General features: G+C 37.8%; 1 protein-coding gene across 1 annotated transcript; it reads left to right on the top strand.

The window, feature by feature from the left end:
- The first annotated feature begins 3,058 nt into the window (after window positions 1-3,058).
- Window positions 3,059-3,973, top strand: LOC150081236 (uncharacterized). The gene has a single exon (XM_090379463.1). It carries the CDS (start codon window positions 3,059-3,061, stop codon window positions 3,971-3,973), a length of 915 nt encoding a protein of 304 aa, XP_090235589.1.
- Window positions 3,974-14,545: the final 10,572 nt, after the last annotated feature.

The raw sequence follows: 14,545 nt of genomic DNA, 5'->3' as shown, positions 1-14,545 counted from the left end.
TTAAGTAAAATTGGTGTGAATTTCAAAGGGAAGTTTTCAGAACTCAGTTTACCGGCACTGCGTCATCGAAAATGCATTTCCGGTAGTCTTTAGGCCTAATCTGACATTGACCATATAAGGTGCAGGGTGATTTTCCGAGTATTTCTTCGCGAAAAAAACCGCGTCTTATAAGCAGGAAAATACGGGTAATTGCTTTTGTATGTATATTTTAGTGCACTGCATCATTTATTGCTTTTGTATTTACGTATTTTAGTATTAAGCGGTGTTTAAATTATTTTATACAACCCCATCAATGTATAATGTGCCAATAACAATAGGAATTTTTTTTATGGGAACGGATTAATCATTTTCCCTTTATTTCTTATGTGAAAAATTCGTTTGGTATACGTCCTATTTGGTATAAGTCCAAGGATCTGGAACGGATTAAGGACGTATACTGAGGTACCACTGTACTTCATATTATTATTATTATTATTATTATTATTATTATCTGTTTATTTCCATAAGGAAACCACCCCGGGACGGCAAAGTGCCAGGAGGGTGCTAAGTACATATCAGGGTACGAGATACTACGAGCAGTGGGTTACATATACTGAACACGTAGTCTCGTCCCGAAATATTATATACACATTTTATGTTTAATATATACAGTATTTAAACATTAATGATTCTATACATACATTATACAACTCATATATTGCGCCTCCGCAGCCAGGTGGGAAGGAGCAGCAGTGCGTAGCACATGCTTCTTGATTAGAAATTATTGATAGCAGTGTTCCAAGAGAAACATTACCCAAGAGAAACGTACCCACTGTGTGGTACTACACTAAGTGAGGTGGAGAATGTAAAAGACCTGGGGGTAATTGCGCAGGCAGATATGAAGTTCTCTGAGCAGTGCTGAGGGATCGCCACAGCAGGTCATGGAGTTTTGTCAATGATTTATAGGAATATATAGGAAACAGATGCTGCAATTTGCACAAATGAAATTATCCTAAGCAATATTACCCTAGTGTCCGTTGCTTTTTTCTGCAGTGGTCCCAGCTGATTGAGGTCCTCCTTAGGTTGAGACCTCTAAACCAAACCCGTATTCAGTATTTAAGGTGTGGGCTAACCATAAAATTTCATGATCAGCTCCATCATCCTGCTAGCAAATGCCTTGTTTATCACTGACAGAACCACATGAGTTTATCCGGCAGCCTGTCTGCACTGCATAGGAAACTTCATGCTGGACAATAAAATTACCCCTAGATCTTTTCGTTCTGTATTAAACTGTGTGCGGTATCATCCTATTGCTATGCTTTTCTTGGCTTGTTAAGTCCCATATGCAGTAACCTGTGTGTTTCCTTCATGCATCTGAAGTTCACAAGGGGTAGTTTTATACATTCCTAGAAGTAAACATAATTTTATGCTTCTTTAGTGTCGGTACTGTTCAGGTTCTGTAAACTGTAAATGATACCGAACTTATCCAATCTTAACGTTTCGATAACTCTATTATAATCTCCTACAGTTTTCAATAATTTTGACTTTATTGCAATAGTAAAATACCTTAATATTAAGAGAGCAAATAAGAAAAAAAAAAAAAAAACAATCTAAAAAAACAAAAAAACTCGAGTACCTGGCTGAAATAAAATAGATGGGTGGCTCCCGCTTGCAGAAAAGATCCTGCTGTAAATGGATTCGTTACAGTTCTCGGATCATGTATAGCTATTTGCATGCCAGGAGACAAAGATGCGTGTAGGTATTCATTTGGGAACAGTTCCGCACGAACTAGAAAGAATACAAATGACCTTTTATTATTACAAGTGAACGGATAAATAGAATAATAATTATAATTAAATAAGTTGTTTAAATCGGCAGTACTGACAACCAAAATTGTAAACATGGGTTCGATCCAAAGAGACCATGTGTTTCAATAACTATTTCAAGACTATTTGGTGGAAATCACCATCCAGTCGCCAGTTTCGGGGCTAATTTGTATTCGTGTGGGATAATAGCTCTATTATTCACATGCCCCTATTAGACTTAGAAAATAAAAAGTAGAGGAAAGTAATAGTAGGAGAGGAAGAAAAAAATGAAACAGCGTAGAAGAGTGAAAGGGACAGTGGCTAAGATTTAGTACTCGGTGCACCCTCTCTATACTCGCCGACACGGCAATGATTGACGGGTACTGACTCCGCCCAGTGTCACGTGATCTCCTGTACATACGGGGAAAAATTGACACGCGTGCCAGATGGTGCGTTTCAGATTTTCGGTATGTTCATGTTGCGAACTTCGCTTTCAAAAATGTTGAAACTGGTGTCCAGGGCCAGAAAAAAAATATAGAAAAATTTTGAAACGGGGGTCTGGGGGCAGAGCCCCCAGAAAAAAAAAAATATACATGATTTTAATGATTTGTACTTAATAATCATTAAGTACTTAAAGATTATTAAGTACAAATCATTAAATTAAAATCTGTCGAAACTGGGGTCTGGAGCTAGAAAAAAAATATACAAAAAATATATATATATTTATAACGGGGGTTATAAATATATTATTTATAAATATTAATATATTATTTATAAATATTAATAAATACATTATTAATAAATATATATATTTTTAAGCTTTTGTTCTCCGAAAATGATGTTTGTACCCTCCCCCAGTCCTCAATTATCTGATTGGCTAATTAATCGCCCTTAATTCCTGTTTTAAGTTTTTCTGTTCAATAGTGCATTTCTTTGGTTATTTCTGTCTATATGATTTTTAATTAATAGAAAATTAATCCGATTTAATGTATTTTTATAGGTTTTTTCTGAATTAACTTATAAAATCAGTTTTAATTATTTTATTTTTTTTTTATTAGCTTTTCTTCTCCGAAAATGATGTTAATACCCTCCACCAGTCCTCAATTATCTGATTGGCTAATTAATCGCCCTTAATTCCGGTTTTGTGTTATTCTGTTCATTAGTGCATTTCTTTTGTTCTGTGCTGTTTGGTTCTGCTGGGGATCGCCTTCTGTGCTACTGTGAGTTGTCTCCATATAATTCTATATTGTTTTTTTATTTGCCGTTCACCCCCAATGGAGAAATTGACCGCGAAATTGTTGTATGGTTTAGAAAAGGACGGATGCAAGGCTGTAATTGATTGGTGTATGAAAGTTAAATTAATTGCATCAGAATATAAGTGTATGCAATGTGAATGTATGATGAGCTTGGCCGAGCGCAAGGATTGCATGGATGGATTTGTATGGGTCTGCAGAAAGAAAGGGGCCAATCCTCATCATGTTAAAAGGTCTGTGCGGAAGGGGTCGTGGTTCTCAGAGAGCCATTTATCCATAATCCAGGTGCTCCTTCTCACTTATTTTTGGGTCGGGAAGGTGCCCGTGGAATTTATCATATCTGAGATGGGGGTTAGTTCCGCGACCGTGTGTGATTGGAGGCATTTTTGTCGCGAGGTGTGTGTTGATGTATGTGTAAAAGACAGTAGTATGATTGGTGGTGTGGGTATGATTGTTGAAATAGATGAAAGTAAGTTCGGAAAGAGAAAGTATAATAGAGGCAAAAGAGTGAATGGGAAATGGGTGTTTGGTGGGGTTGAACGTGGTTCTTCCCGGTGTTTTTTCCGGGTCGTTGAAAATAGGAGTAAGGACGTTCTCCTGGACGTTATCAAGACTTCCATACTGCCTGGTACCACTATTGTATCAGACTGTTGGAAGTCTTATAATTGTCTAGGGGAAGAAGGGTTTAAACACCTAACTGTGAACCACTCAATTCATTTTAGCGACCCGGAAACTGGCGCTAACACCAATAGTATTGAGGGTACATGGAATGCCATTAAGTGGCAACTGTCATCTTGCACTGTCGATGATCAGTTTGACTCCTACCTCGCAGAATATATGTGGAGACGGACTCACTCAACTTCCAGCAGCTTGATGAGCTCTTTCCTTGAAGCCATTTCCCAAATGTATAAACCAACTGGCGAGGACAATCAATGAAGGTCTCCCTCCGATCAGGTTAGTTTGTGGTTTAAATTTATTTGTTAGCCATTTCATTGTTAAAGCACGTGGAATTGTTCGATTTCAAAAGCAGGGGTTATTTGTTGTATTTGTTGTCTTGTAATGTACGGGCCGAGAAGAATCAAGGGTTGCACGTGGTGCGAATTTTTTTTTTGAAAAGACCAAAAAAAAAAAAAAAAAAAAAAGAAAAGCTGTTTCGTTTTGGAAAAGGCTGAATAATACGTATATCGGGGGTGTGGGGGCAAAAGCCCCCACAGAAACGGGGGTCTGGGGGCAGAGCCCCCAGAAAAAAAAAAAAAAATAGTACCCACATTTTCCGCTAAAAATAATTGCCCTAAAAATAATAATCCCCCTATTTCTCATTGTTTCCAATCTCATTGTTAATGCTCGTAAAATATAGCTTAGAAAAACGTGCATTTTTTTTGTTTTCTTTTTAATAATTGTTCATTTGCCGTTCTTTTTCTTTCGCGAATATTACCTTTCCCCCCTTTTTTTTTTCTTCTTTTCGGCTCTATCCGTCAAATGTCACGTGATATTTTGTGATTCACGAAAAACGTATTTTTGTAACTTGAACTTTTGAAATTATTGGATTTATCCTGTTTTCAGCCGCCGTATTTGTTGCTGTGCCACCCGCGTGTCACCTCGTAGAGTTTGCCGGGGAGAATAGCGGGAACGCAGTGAGTGGGCGGAGTCACAATCCGTCAACCACTGCTTTCCCCCTCTTCTCCTCGCCGCCATTTTGAAGGGTGCACCGAGTACTAAATCTTTTCCAGGGACAGTAACTCCTTGACTCACAGCACTCATAAACTCATAACTCGTCGAATAGGCAACTCTTCCCCATTAAAGAAGACTGTTGTTACCTATTTGAGGTAACTCTGTGGAGCATCAAGCTTCCCAGGACAGCAGTTTCAGGGCTATTTGGCCCTTAATCGGTGGGTGGATAAGTACCTGATTGTATCACAGTAGACAACACAGTTGTGAAAACAATTCCACAATATGACAGATGACGAATGGTGTTTAGTACTTGATAAAAATCAAAAGTGTCCGGAAGATCCGTGACAGTGGTATAATCCTGGAAGCAGTCTTCAAATCAAATCTGAAGCAATTATAAACACATGGAAAGGCTGAAAACTTGACTGTCACCTTTGAAACCCCAAAACGTAGAGGACAGAGTATCATCATCTTCGATGTTTGCGTCTACTCAAGAAGAAAGGCTCTTGGAAGAGGTTTTCAATAGAAATCTATTTGGACAATGAAATGAAGATTCAGTACTCAACGACTAACAGGTCATGGGACAAGCTCAACTGGATTTTCCAGGTATCTCCTAGGATTATAAAACTTCTGATTAATCAAGAAATGATCTTCTTGGGCTGGTTCTCGCACCGTTTCCGACAGTTTCTACCAGTTCTGAAATATTACAATTGCCTAGGATTCACGAAGTGTCTCAAGGAGCAACCTGTCTGCGGGCATTGTGCACAGGCAGGGCACCTTCACAAGGATTGCACTAACAAATCGCCCACCGCAACCTGTGCCAACTGCAAGAATATTAAAAAAAAAACGTTCCCAAGGGACTAACATAATAACAATTTTAGGGAAAAAATATTATGGAGAAAATATTATTACGTTTCAAAAAAATAATAATAACAAATTAAAAAAAATAAAAAATAATAATAATAAATAAAAAAATTTAAAAAAATAATAATAAATAAATAAATAAAAAATAATAAATTTAATAGATAAAATGTTAAAATAATAATTATTATTTAAGGAAAAGAAATAAAATAATGGGAAAAAAAAGTAGCTTTATTGAGTATAGAACTGTGCTCAGCAATCCACATCATCTGTTGAATACCTGTGTGGCAAATTCCTGTAGAACTTAGAAGGCATTTTGATTTTCAATAAGATATCTTTCATTTCAAGGAGAGAAATTACGCACTGTACTAGATAATGTTTGTCTTAAATCTTGCTAAACAGGGCAGAAGAATGAGATATGACTCCAGTTTTCAGATGCGCCGCAGAAACAGGTATTTCATGTTGCTAGATTGAATTGAAGAAGAGGAGCATTCAAAGAACCGTGGCCAGTTAGAATGTATGACGTAAAAAGGCTTGGGTAGAAGTGATTACTTTTTCCAAAGTGATTACTTTTTCAGATAGTGAATTTAATATTAGGTATAAAACATTTGGTCATTGCGCCTTTGGTCGAGGAATTCCATCTGACTTTGCCATCTTTTATGATATTCAGGCCAACATTTCACTCTTTCATTCTTTGGATTAGCAGTGGGATCATAGGTCAATTTGGAAAAAGTTAGAGGATATCTTTTACGAATATAGTAACTTTATGAATATAGTAAACAAAGCCTTTGTAAGTAACATACAGATCCAAAGGTAATAAGCCTGCAATGGCTTGCAAAGATAGGGTTTAAACTGTTCTACAAGTTCTCAAGAGAGCTAGCAAAAAGGTCCGTTGGACACTGTCTAGTTTGGTTTGAACTGTAATAAGTTTGGTTCTGTGAAACCATACGCTGGCTGCATATGTAACGATTGGAATAAACACTGTAGTATAGAATTCTGAGGGTTCCCTCTTTTAAATCCCAATCTTGCCAAGAGATTTTGAATAACATGGCCGTAAAAGTTTTCACTTTTTTGAAAAGATTCTTGATGTGTGGTAAGACTGACAGCCTGCCTTGTATATAAAAGAGAAGCTGACGTAATCTGTAACAATACAAATTATGGATAATAGGCTTTCTAACCTGACAACATCCAGACTTCGCATGGCTCTAATAAATGGACACAAAAATCAGTTTCTGTGGCTTCTCAGCTCCATCCCAACATGGAGTAGATCTGGTGGAATGGGTAGAGTGAAGTGGAAATCAGATTGGTAAAGGGAACAAAGGGATGATTTTACGAAGAAATACATCTACGACGAAATACATCTAGAAATACATCTTGGAGAATACATCTACGACGAAATCTAATAGAAATGTTTAAGGCCTTGAATTGAGTAAGTTAAACGTTGATGGCGTCCTTCCTCTTGCGGTGACATGAATTCAATTTGAGGACGAATGATTGCAATATAGATATTGGGAAGTTTGCCTTCGCCAAGCGAGTGGTTTGTTGTTAGAACAAACTTCCATCTGTATTTGTGGAAGTGGATGGTTTGAATAAGTTCAAGGAAGAGCTGCACAAATTGTTTGAGGTTATGGATTGGTAATGCTTTATAACTTGCTTTCTTGCATCATTTCCCACTAATAATACAATACTAATTTGCAGTGCATTTCGATCTTCACAGTTTAAATTATTATTACAGAGAAGCCTGGTCTCTGCACAAGCACGTCGGATATTTTTTTTAACTGCGCCTTGCTGAAATGTGCCCAACAGAGTATTTCACTGTGTTGGGAACAACACAGTGAAGCACTTCAAGATATACACGAAATCCTTGAATCTGTGAGAGAAACAATCAGTAAATATCCTTTTTTCTGCATATCTCTTATTCTTAGTAAGGCTTCAGTTACCTAGTTGAGATTCTCTGTTACCTTCATTGTGGATAATAATTGTAGTTTCATTTCAATGAGAGCTTCCTTCTTGACTTTAAGGCCCTGTAGAATCTTAGAGTAAATTCCATTCAGTAATATTTTGTCTTTAGTTACAGCACCATTAAAGTCAAAGATGATTAGACGTAGGTCTCTGACTTATAGCCCCATTGACTGAATGTTGGAGCACATTTCGATCTTTCTATGGTCAGTTTCGTTGGTCCGCGTCCGTAATTTTACTGATACGTTTTATCTTGACGTTTTTAATCTTGAGTTTGATGGATTTTATCGCCTCTCACTTCTCAGCTTCATGGGAGTTCCCTGGATAATCCTGCTGTACCCTTATGCTCACTATATGCTTATGTGAGACAGCCTTCTGTTCCTTGACAGCAACCTCAGAAGATGATAATTGCAACTGTGCTTCAGTATGCAAGATTTGTTTTTTATATGTGGTTGTATTTTCCTCAGTTTTTCATTCTATCGTAGACGTTCCAACAGCATCTTTATTTTGCTCAACAAGTATATGTTCATTAGGACAGCCTTATTTGAGATCCTATTTTCCTCATCTCCTAGACAGCAAATGAGACTTCATCTGAGGATAGTGTCCCTGTCAAGCATTTGTCTTAACAAGTCTCCTTTTAAGGTCTTAATATTCATGCTTCAGTTGTTCCACATTGGGGTAACGCCAGGTCAGCTAATTATGTTGAAAGGCCCGGTGCGGCTTAAAAAAACTGTCTCCTAAAAACAGTAAATTCAGAATCCCATACAGCAGTACAACGGGAGAATTTAGCTTCCTCCTTAGAAGCATTTCAGCAAGCACATGTTGCTCTCAGATAAGCAACTTCATTTGCAGTAAGGGCATTGATGAAATCAAAAGAATTAAAGGGAAATCTTTCAAGTGCTGCCAAAAAATGTGCCAGTAGACAGTTTAAAATTATCTTCTAAAGTCTTGAAGTGGAAACGAGCTCAGTGGACAAGAATACTTGACTGAAATTGTTAATTTCTGGATGATCACCGGACTAACTAAGCTAGGAGGAAAGACCCAATCAGTTAGTGTAGAGATGGAACAATATGTAACAGCATGTCAGTATTTCCTTCGCAATTAAGGAAGCTGAAATTTGGGCAGTTCAGGATGGCTGATCCTGAAATTCAGAAATTCCTTTAAAATCAACCTTAGAGGAAATTCTCTAAGTTCAATTAAATAATTCAGAATCCATTACAGATAGTGATATGACACTGGACACCAGCAAAAAATATACTCGTATATCATTCTTTATCCATGTAGCGTAAAGCTGTGAACCATGGAAATTGGGCATCTTGTGAAAATAGGCAATATATGTGAATTCCAGAAAAGAAGGAAAAGGAACAGTAGAGGAAAAAAAGGAATGTAACATGTCATGAATCCAGTTACTTTGGTTTTTGTAGGGTTTTAGGTGTATAAACGACGAAGGGGCATAGTGCGCCGCATATATTATGTCTGTAAATTTCATGTTCTCGACTTGTTGTTTGCTGGACGAAATTGCCAAAACTCCGGGAGAACAACCCAGGCTAACCTCGCCTGAGAACCACTAACTAAGCCAAGTCGTGATAAAGGCGCATCAAAATTCTTCAGTTCATTGATGGAATCCTGGTAGTAAACAAATCCATGTAGTTAGATTCAGTTGTCGAGGTCGAAAATCTAAGCCAGTAGTTGTCCAATATTCAGGTGTTATCAGTAAGGTCAACTCCGATGACAAGTTTGAGTACTAAAGAAATGCAGGTGGAGGGGTTCAAGTGTCATAACTGGGAGTCAAATTCGAGAATAGTCAAAGATGGAACGGAAGAGTGTCCTGAATGCCAATTCCAGTAGGAAGGTGCAAAGAATAAAGGGAAATAAATTGTTCCAAGGCACACGATAACCACACGATAACGTGTAAATTCTTCTGTTGATTACGTTATTAGCAAATTTTGTGTAAATTAGAAATCTTTTTATGCTCAGAACAATGTTTGTATCAAAATTAGGGTCACACTGGAAAGCGAATCAACAAATGAAAACGTAAATTTAAATATAAAGTGTCGAAGACGAGGACGTGTGCACAACTTCCTATGGTTCTGCATTGAAAAAAGTTTTTATCTGATAATCTAAACCGAAAAAGCTTTAATTTCAGCTTGCAAGGACAGTTTAGAGAGGTAGTCGTCACCAGGAAATTTTTCCCATCACCCAACCATACTGCAAGGAGGCAAACAAGGTTATTGACGCTGGTAGGGATACCACAGCCTAGCCTAAATGCCTACTAAAATTTTAACACAGAACTGGAAGGTTAGGCTGGAATTCTTTCTCTTCTACTATATTCCTTTTGGAATGCTTCCTATTATCTACTGTGAAGACTTGACATTTTCTCTCTTCACCAGTAAGGACCTGCCATTCTCTTATGCGTGATAGGGGACCATGATGAGAAGGGCAGTAGTATAAATATCCTCCCCTAAAGGAGTTCCTCTTTAGTCCAGTTAAATGTACGGAGAATGGCGGAGAAACATTTCCGCTTCAGATGGAGAAGTGTTCCAGTTGGGATCCTCGCGGAACGCACAATGAAAGCAGCCAGGGTAAACTAACTCAGCTGGTGAACTTTACAACCAGCAAGGAAACTGTCAGAAACGAAAGGAGTGCCCAAAGTTGTGATTCATATAGCAAGTTTTTTGTGCCTGTAGGTTATGTGATATATGCACATGTCATCATCATCAGCCATTTTTTTAATCCACTGCAGGATGAAGGCCTCTCCAGCAACTTTCCAGTTTCTTCTGTTTTGTGCAATGGCCATCTATGTATTACCCACAAACTCATGAATTTCATCTGTCCATCTCCGTCGTTGTCTTCCAGATTTTCTCTTAGCTCCACTTGGGTACCATTCTGTTATTTTTTATTCCATCTGTCATCATGTCTTCCAGCTATGTGTCCTGCCCAAGACCATTTTAGTTCTTTAATTTTGATAAGAATGTCCTTTACTTGAGTTTGCTGCCTAATCCATGTGTTTCTCTTCTTATCTAACAGTCTGATTCCCAATATAATTCGTTCCATTCTTCACTGTGCAGTTCTCAGCTTCTCTTCCATTCTTTTGATGAGTGCCCAAGTTTCACTTCCATAAGTCATGGTGGGGAGTATACATTGGTTCATTGTTTTACGTTTCAGACAAACTGGGATATTGCTCTTCAGTATGTGACTATATTTCCTGAATGCCGTCCATCCAAAATTTATTCTTCTCTTGATTTCCAGCCATTTATCATTATTACAGCTGATGACTTGTCCCAGATAAGTATATGACTCCTCCTTTTCAATTACTGCTCCATCAATCATTATGTCCCTTTCCGTGTATTACTTGTTCATCATTACCTTTGTTTTTGCCATATTCATCTTTAGTCCAAAATCCTTACTAACTGTGCATAACTGATTAAGATTTTCCTCTAATTCTTTGGGATCGTGGCTTATGACCACAATGTCATCTGCAAATCGTAAATGGTTTAGGTACTCTCCGTTCACATTGACTCCTGTCTGCGACCAATCTAATCTTCTGAAAGCTTCCTCAAGGGAAGAAGTAAACAGCTTCGGAGATATTGTGTCTCCTTGTCGAACTCCTTTCTCGATTTTCAATTACCTACTGTCTTTGTCTAGTCTAATAAAGGAGGTAGCACTCTCATATATTTTCTTCAAAATCATAATATATGGGGTATCTATGCCTTGCCTTTCCAGTGCCCGAAACATTGCCTTATGCTGTATGGAGTCAAATGCCTTTTCATAATCCACAAATTCCAGGCATAATGGTGTTTTATATTCATTTGCTTTCTCCATTAGCTGTGATGTTACGTGAAGGTGATCCATAGTTGAGAATCCTGTCCTAAAGCCCGCTTGCTCTTTCGGTTGATTCTCATCAAGTATTCTTTCTAATCTGTTAGTAATGACCCTTGTGAACAACTTGTAGATATGGGATAACAAGCTAATTGGTCTATAATTTCCAATTTCTGATTTATCTCCTTTCTTATGCAGCAAAACAATGATTGCATTATTCCACTGCTTAGGCGTCACACCTTTTCTAATGCACTTTATGAAGAGCCTTGCCAGTTTTTGTGTTATGTCTCTTCCTCCCAATTTTAACAACTCTACAGTAACTTCATCTTCCCCCGGGGCTTTCCGATTCTTCATTTTCTTCAATGTATGTTCTACCTCATCAGGAAGAATATCGGGTATGTCGTATGTGTTGCTACTTTACAACCCATCTTCCCCACTGCTGGTATCATTCCCTCGCTCCTTGTATAATTCTCTATAGTAGTCTTCTGCTATTTGAATTATGCCTTCTCTGCTGTTTATAAGTACACCATTGCTATTCTTCAGTTTTAGCATCATTTGTCTTTCTGTATTACTGCTCATAGCTGCTGATTTAAATCCTTTGTTTTCCCTTAATGCTTGTTCTACTTTTCTTGTGTTAAATCTTCGTATGTCCTCTCTGAGTCTCTTTCTAATGGCTTTGCATAACTCAGTATACTCAATTTTCTCCCTGTCGGTGTTTTTCTTGCTCTTCATTTGTCGTCTTCGGTTCATCATGACGAGTATTTCTTGACTAATTTTTTCTTCTTTGGATTTCTTTTTCCCTATAGGTTTCTTGTGCTTTATCACTTTCAGAAAGTTGTAATATTCCTCGTCGATATCTTGGTCCTGAGCAGTCTGCAGAAGCTCAAACTTATTCTTAAGTTCCAGTACATACTGCTTTTTTTCCTCCTCTGTTATCTCAAAGACCTTTGTATTATTTACTCGAGTCAGTTTTTTCCTTTCCTTTCCTATGTCTATATCAAGTGTACATCTTACCATTCTGTGATCACTTCCAACATTTACCTTATTCAGGACGGTAACATCATTCACAATATATCTTCTGTTAGTGAGGATGAAGTCGATTTCATTAGTTGTTAATCCATTTAGACTCTTCCATGTCCACTTTCTGTTCACCCTTTTCTTGAAAAAAGTGTTCATTACTGACAGTCCTTGAGATTCTGCAAATTCCACAAGTTTTTCCCGTCTTTTATTTCTTTCACCAATTCCAAAATTTCCTGTAGTTCCTCTTTCTAAAAACCATTGCATCTGATGAGTACTGGCTTCTTCGGTGGTCCTCTTTAAGCATAAACTGCCACCATTCATACATACTTCAGATATCACCCAACTTCTAAATAAAATTTTCTGTAATTTAAAAAACTTTTAAATTACAGAATAGTCTCCAAACGGATATTCGCCCTCCGCTTGCTTGTGTCAATTAAAATGATAGCGGGTGAAGTCAATATGCCAATTTTTTGGCAGATGTGCAATTGGAGGATCCCCCCAAAGCCCTTAAGAGCCCTCCCCTCTCTGCAGTCTGTGGCGTGGAGGCTCAGGATAGGGGATAGATTCCTGCCCATGGAGATGCTGCACAAGGGCCAGGAGATGGATGTGGGCTACAAAAGTTCATAGAGGACAAATTGTACAGAAGACGCATCATAAGGGACCAGCTTTTGTCTTCAACCGAGTGACTGTCATCGTCCTTTCATCGCTTTTCATGTATCTTCATTTCACATGTTAATATTAATTTTATATGTAAAATATGTAATTATACGTTTTATGTCCTAATATATGTTTTAAGTAATTTTTCTTGTATAAGTTATTTAATGTTAAACCTCTAGCATTGTCGCTGTTGTGGGTATTATTGCATCAGGCACTCATGTAACCAATCACTGCCTGCAATAAAGATATTTATTTCTCCGCTGTTTTGCCTTTTTCAACCTTAGCATTGAAGTCCCCCATAATAATAGTGTAGTGGGTTTTCTGCTCATCTAGAAGACTCTCAATTTCGGTGTACATTTCTTCAACCTCTTCATCATCATGGCTCGATGTTGGTGTATAAATCATTATAAACTTTAGTTTGTACCTCTTAGAAATCTTGAGTATTAGCCTGGGCAGAACTAAGTGTAAGTTCCTTGGGTAGGGCAGAACTAAGTGTAAGTTCAACACTGCCTTTGTACTCTGAAATTACAAACTCTGTGGAAGAGCGAGATGTATATAATGCAATTATTGTTTTTTGTCTGCATTTTTTATGTTTAAATCGTTGTTTCTGGTGGCTTAATTAGTCGGCTATCATTTCTGGTCGTTAATTACCAAGAAGCAGCAATCACTTCCAATGCATACCATAGCAATCAATGCGTACCAGAAAGCTGCTTCCTGGTATGCATCTGTGGCCTATAAAGAGATGGGTCTCTCCTTCACAGTAAAATGCCATATCCACTGGGGAAAGACAATTCCTCTTGGAAAAAAAAAACCTAATGAAAATCTCCTTGTTATCTCTAGTCAAGTGCCACTGGAGCTGGATGACTGGTACCATCAAATAATTCTGCATTAGAGTGCAATAATTTGCTGTCTGTTACGAGCAGCATACAAGGAGAATCGGTAGAGAAGAAAGAAATGGAGAAATAGGAATTCAGAAATTTATTTCTGCACTGCATATTTTTCCTGCATTATTTTTTGGAGTGGTCAACAACAAATGATTAAAACAAATGTCGTATTATGTCTACCCAAAAAAAAAAAAAAAAACAATCTGAACCACCGAGATGTATTATGGTATAAATTGCACGCGTCGGGTTGCAAAGTATATTGCACTCGAGAAGTGACATGGCGACCCTGGTCGGTCTGCTTGTTTTTGCTAGAACAAAACCCGATATTTTCTTTAAAAAAAAGTTTCCTAACCATTCATTTTCAACCTAGTGTGGTGAGCATGCAGATGATAACCACTCTGCTACTTGCGCTGACAACAGAAAATGAAGCGTGATCTTGGGCAGCAGAAACAGCAGACGAAGTGAGGAATTGTTCTCTCCTACATAAGATTCGTTCAGCAAAGTCTTGAAGATGAAGAAAGCATTCCCTGGATTATAGAGAGACAGATTAAGAACCTAGCGAGAGAACTGAGCAGCATTGATAAGAGGTAAGCACAGATTAGCATATTAGAAACAGGAGAAGAGAACATGTTCCCCATCA

The sequence above is a fragment of the Mastigoproctus giganteus genome, chromosome 8 (genome assembly GCF_048544385.1).
Source record: "Mastigoproctus giganteus isolate SK-2022 chromosome 8, ASM4854438v1, whole genome shotgun sequence".
NCBI lineage: Eukaryota > Metazoa > Arthropoda > Arachnida > Uropygi > Thelyphonidae > Mastigoproctus > Mastigoproctus giganteus.
Note: the sequence above shows the minus strand (reverse complement) of the source record. Positions and strands in the feature narration are given on the sequence as shown.

Excerpts from the sequence above, each read along its gene's own strand:
- LOC150081236 (XM_090379463.1), top strand. The coding sequence starts at position 3,059 with ATGGAGAAATTGACCGCGAAATTGTTGTATGGTTTAGAAAAGGACGGA.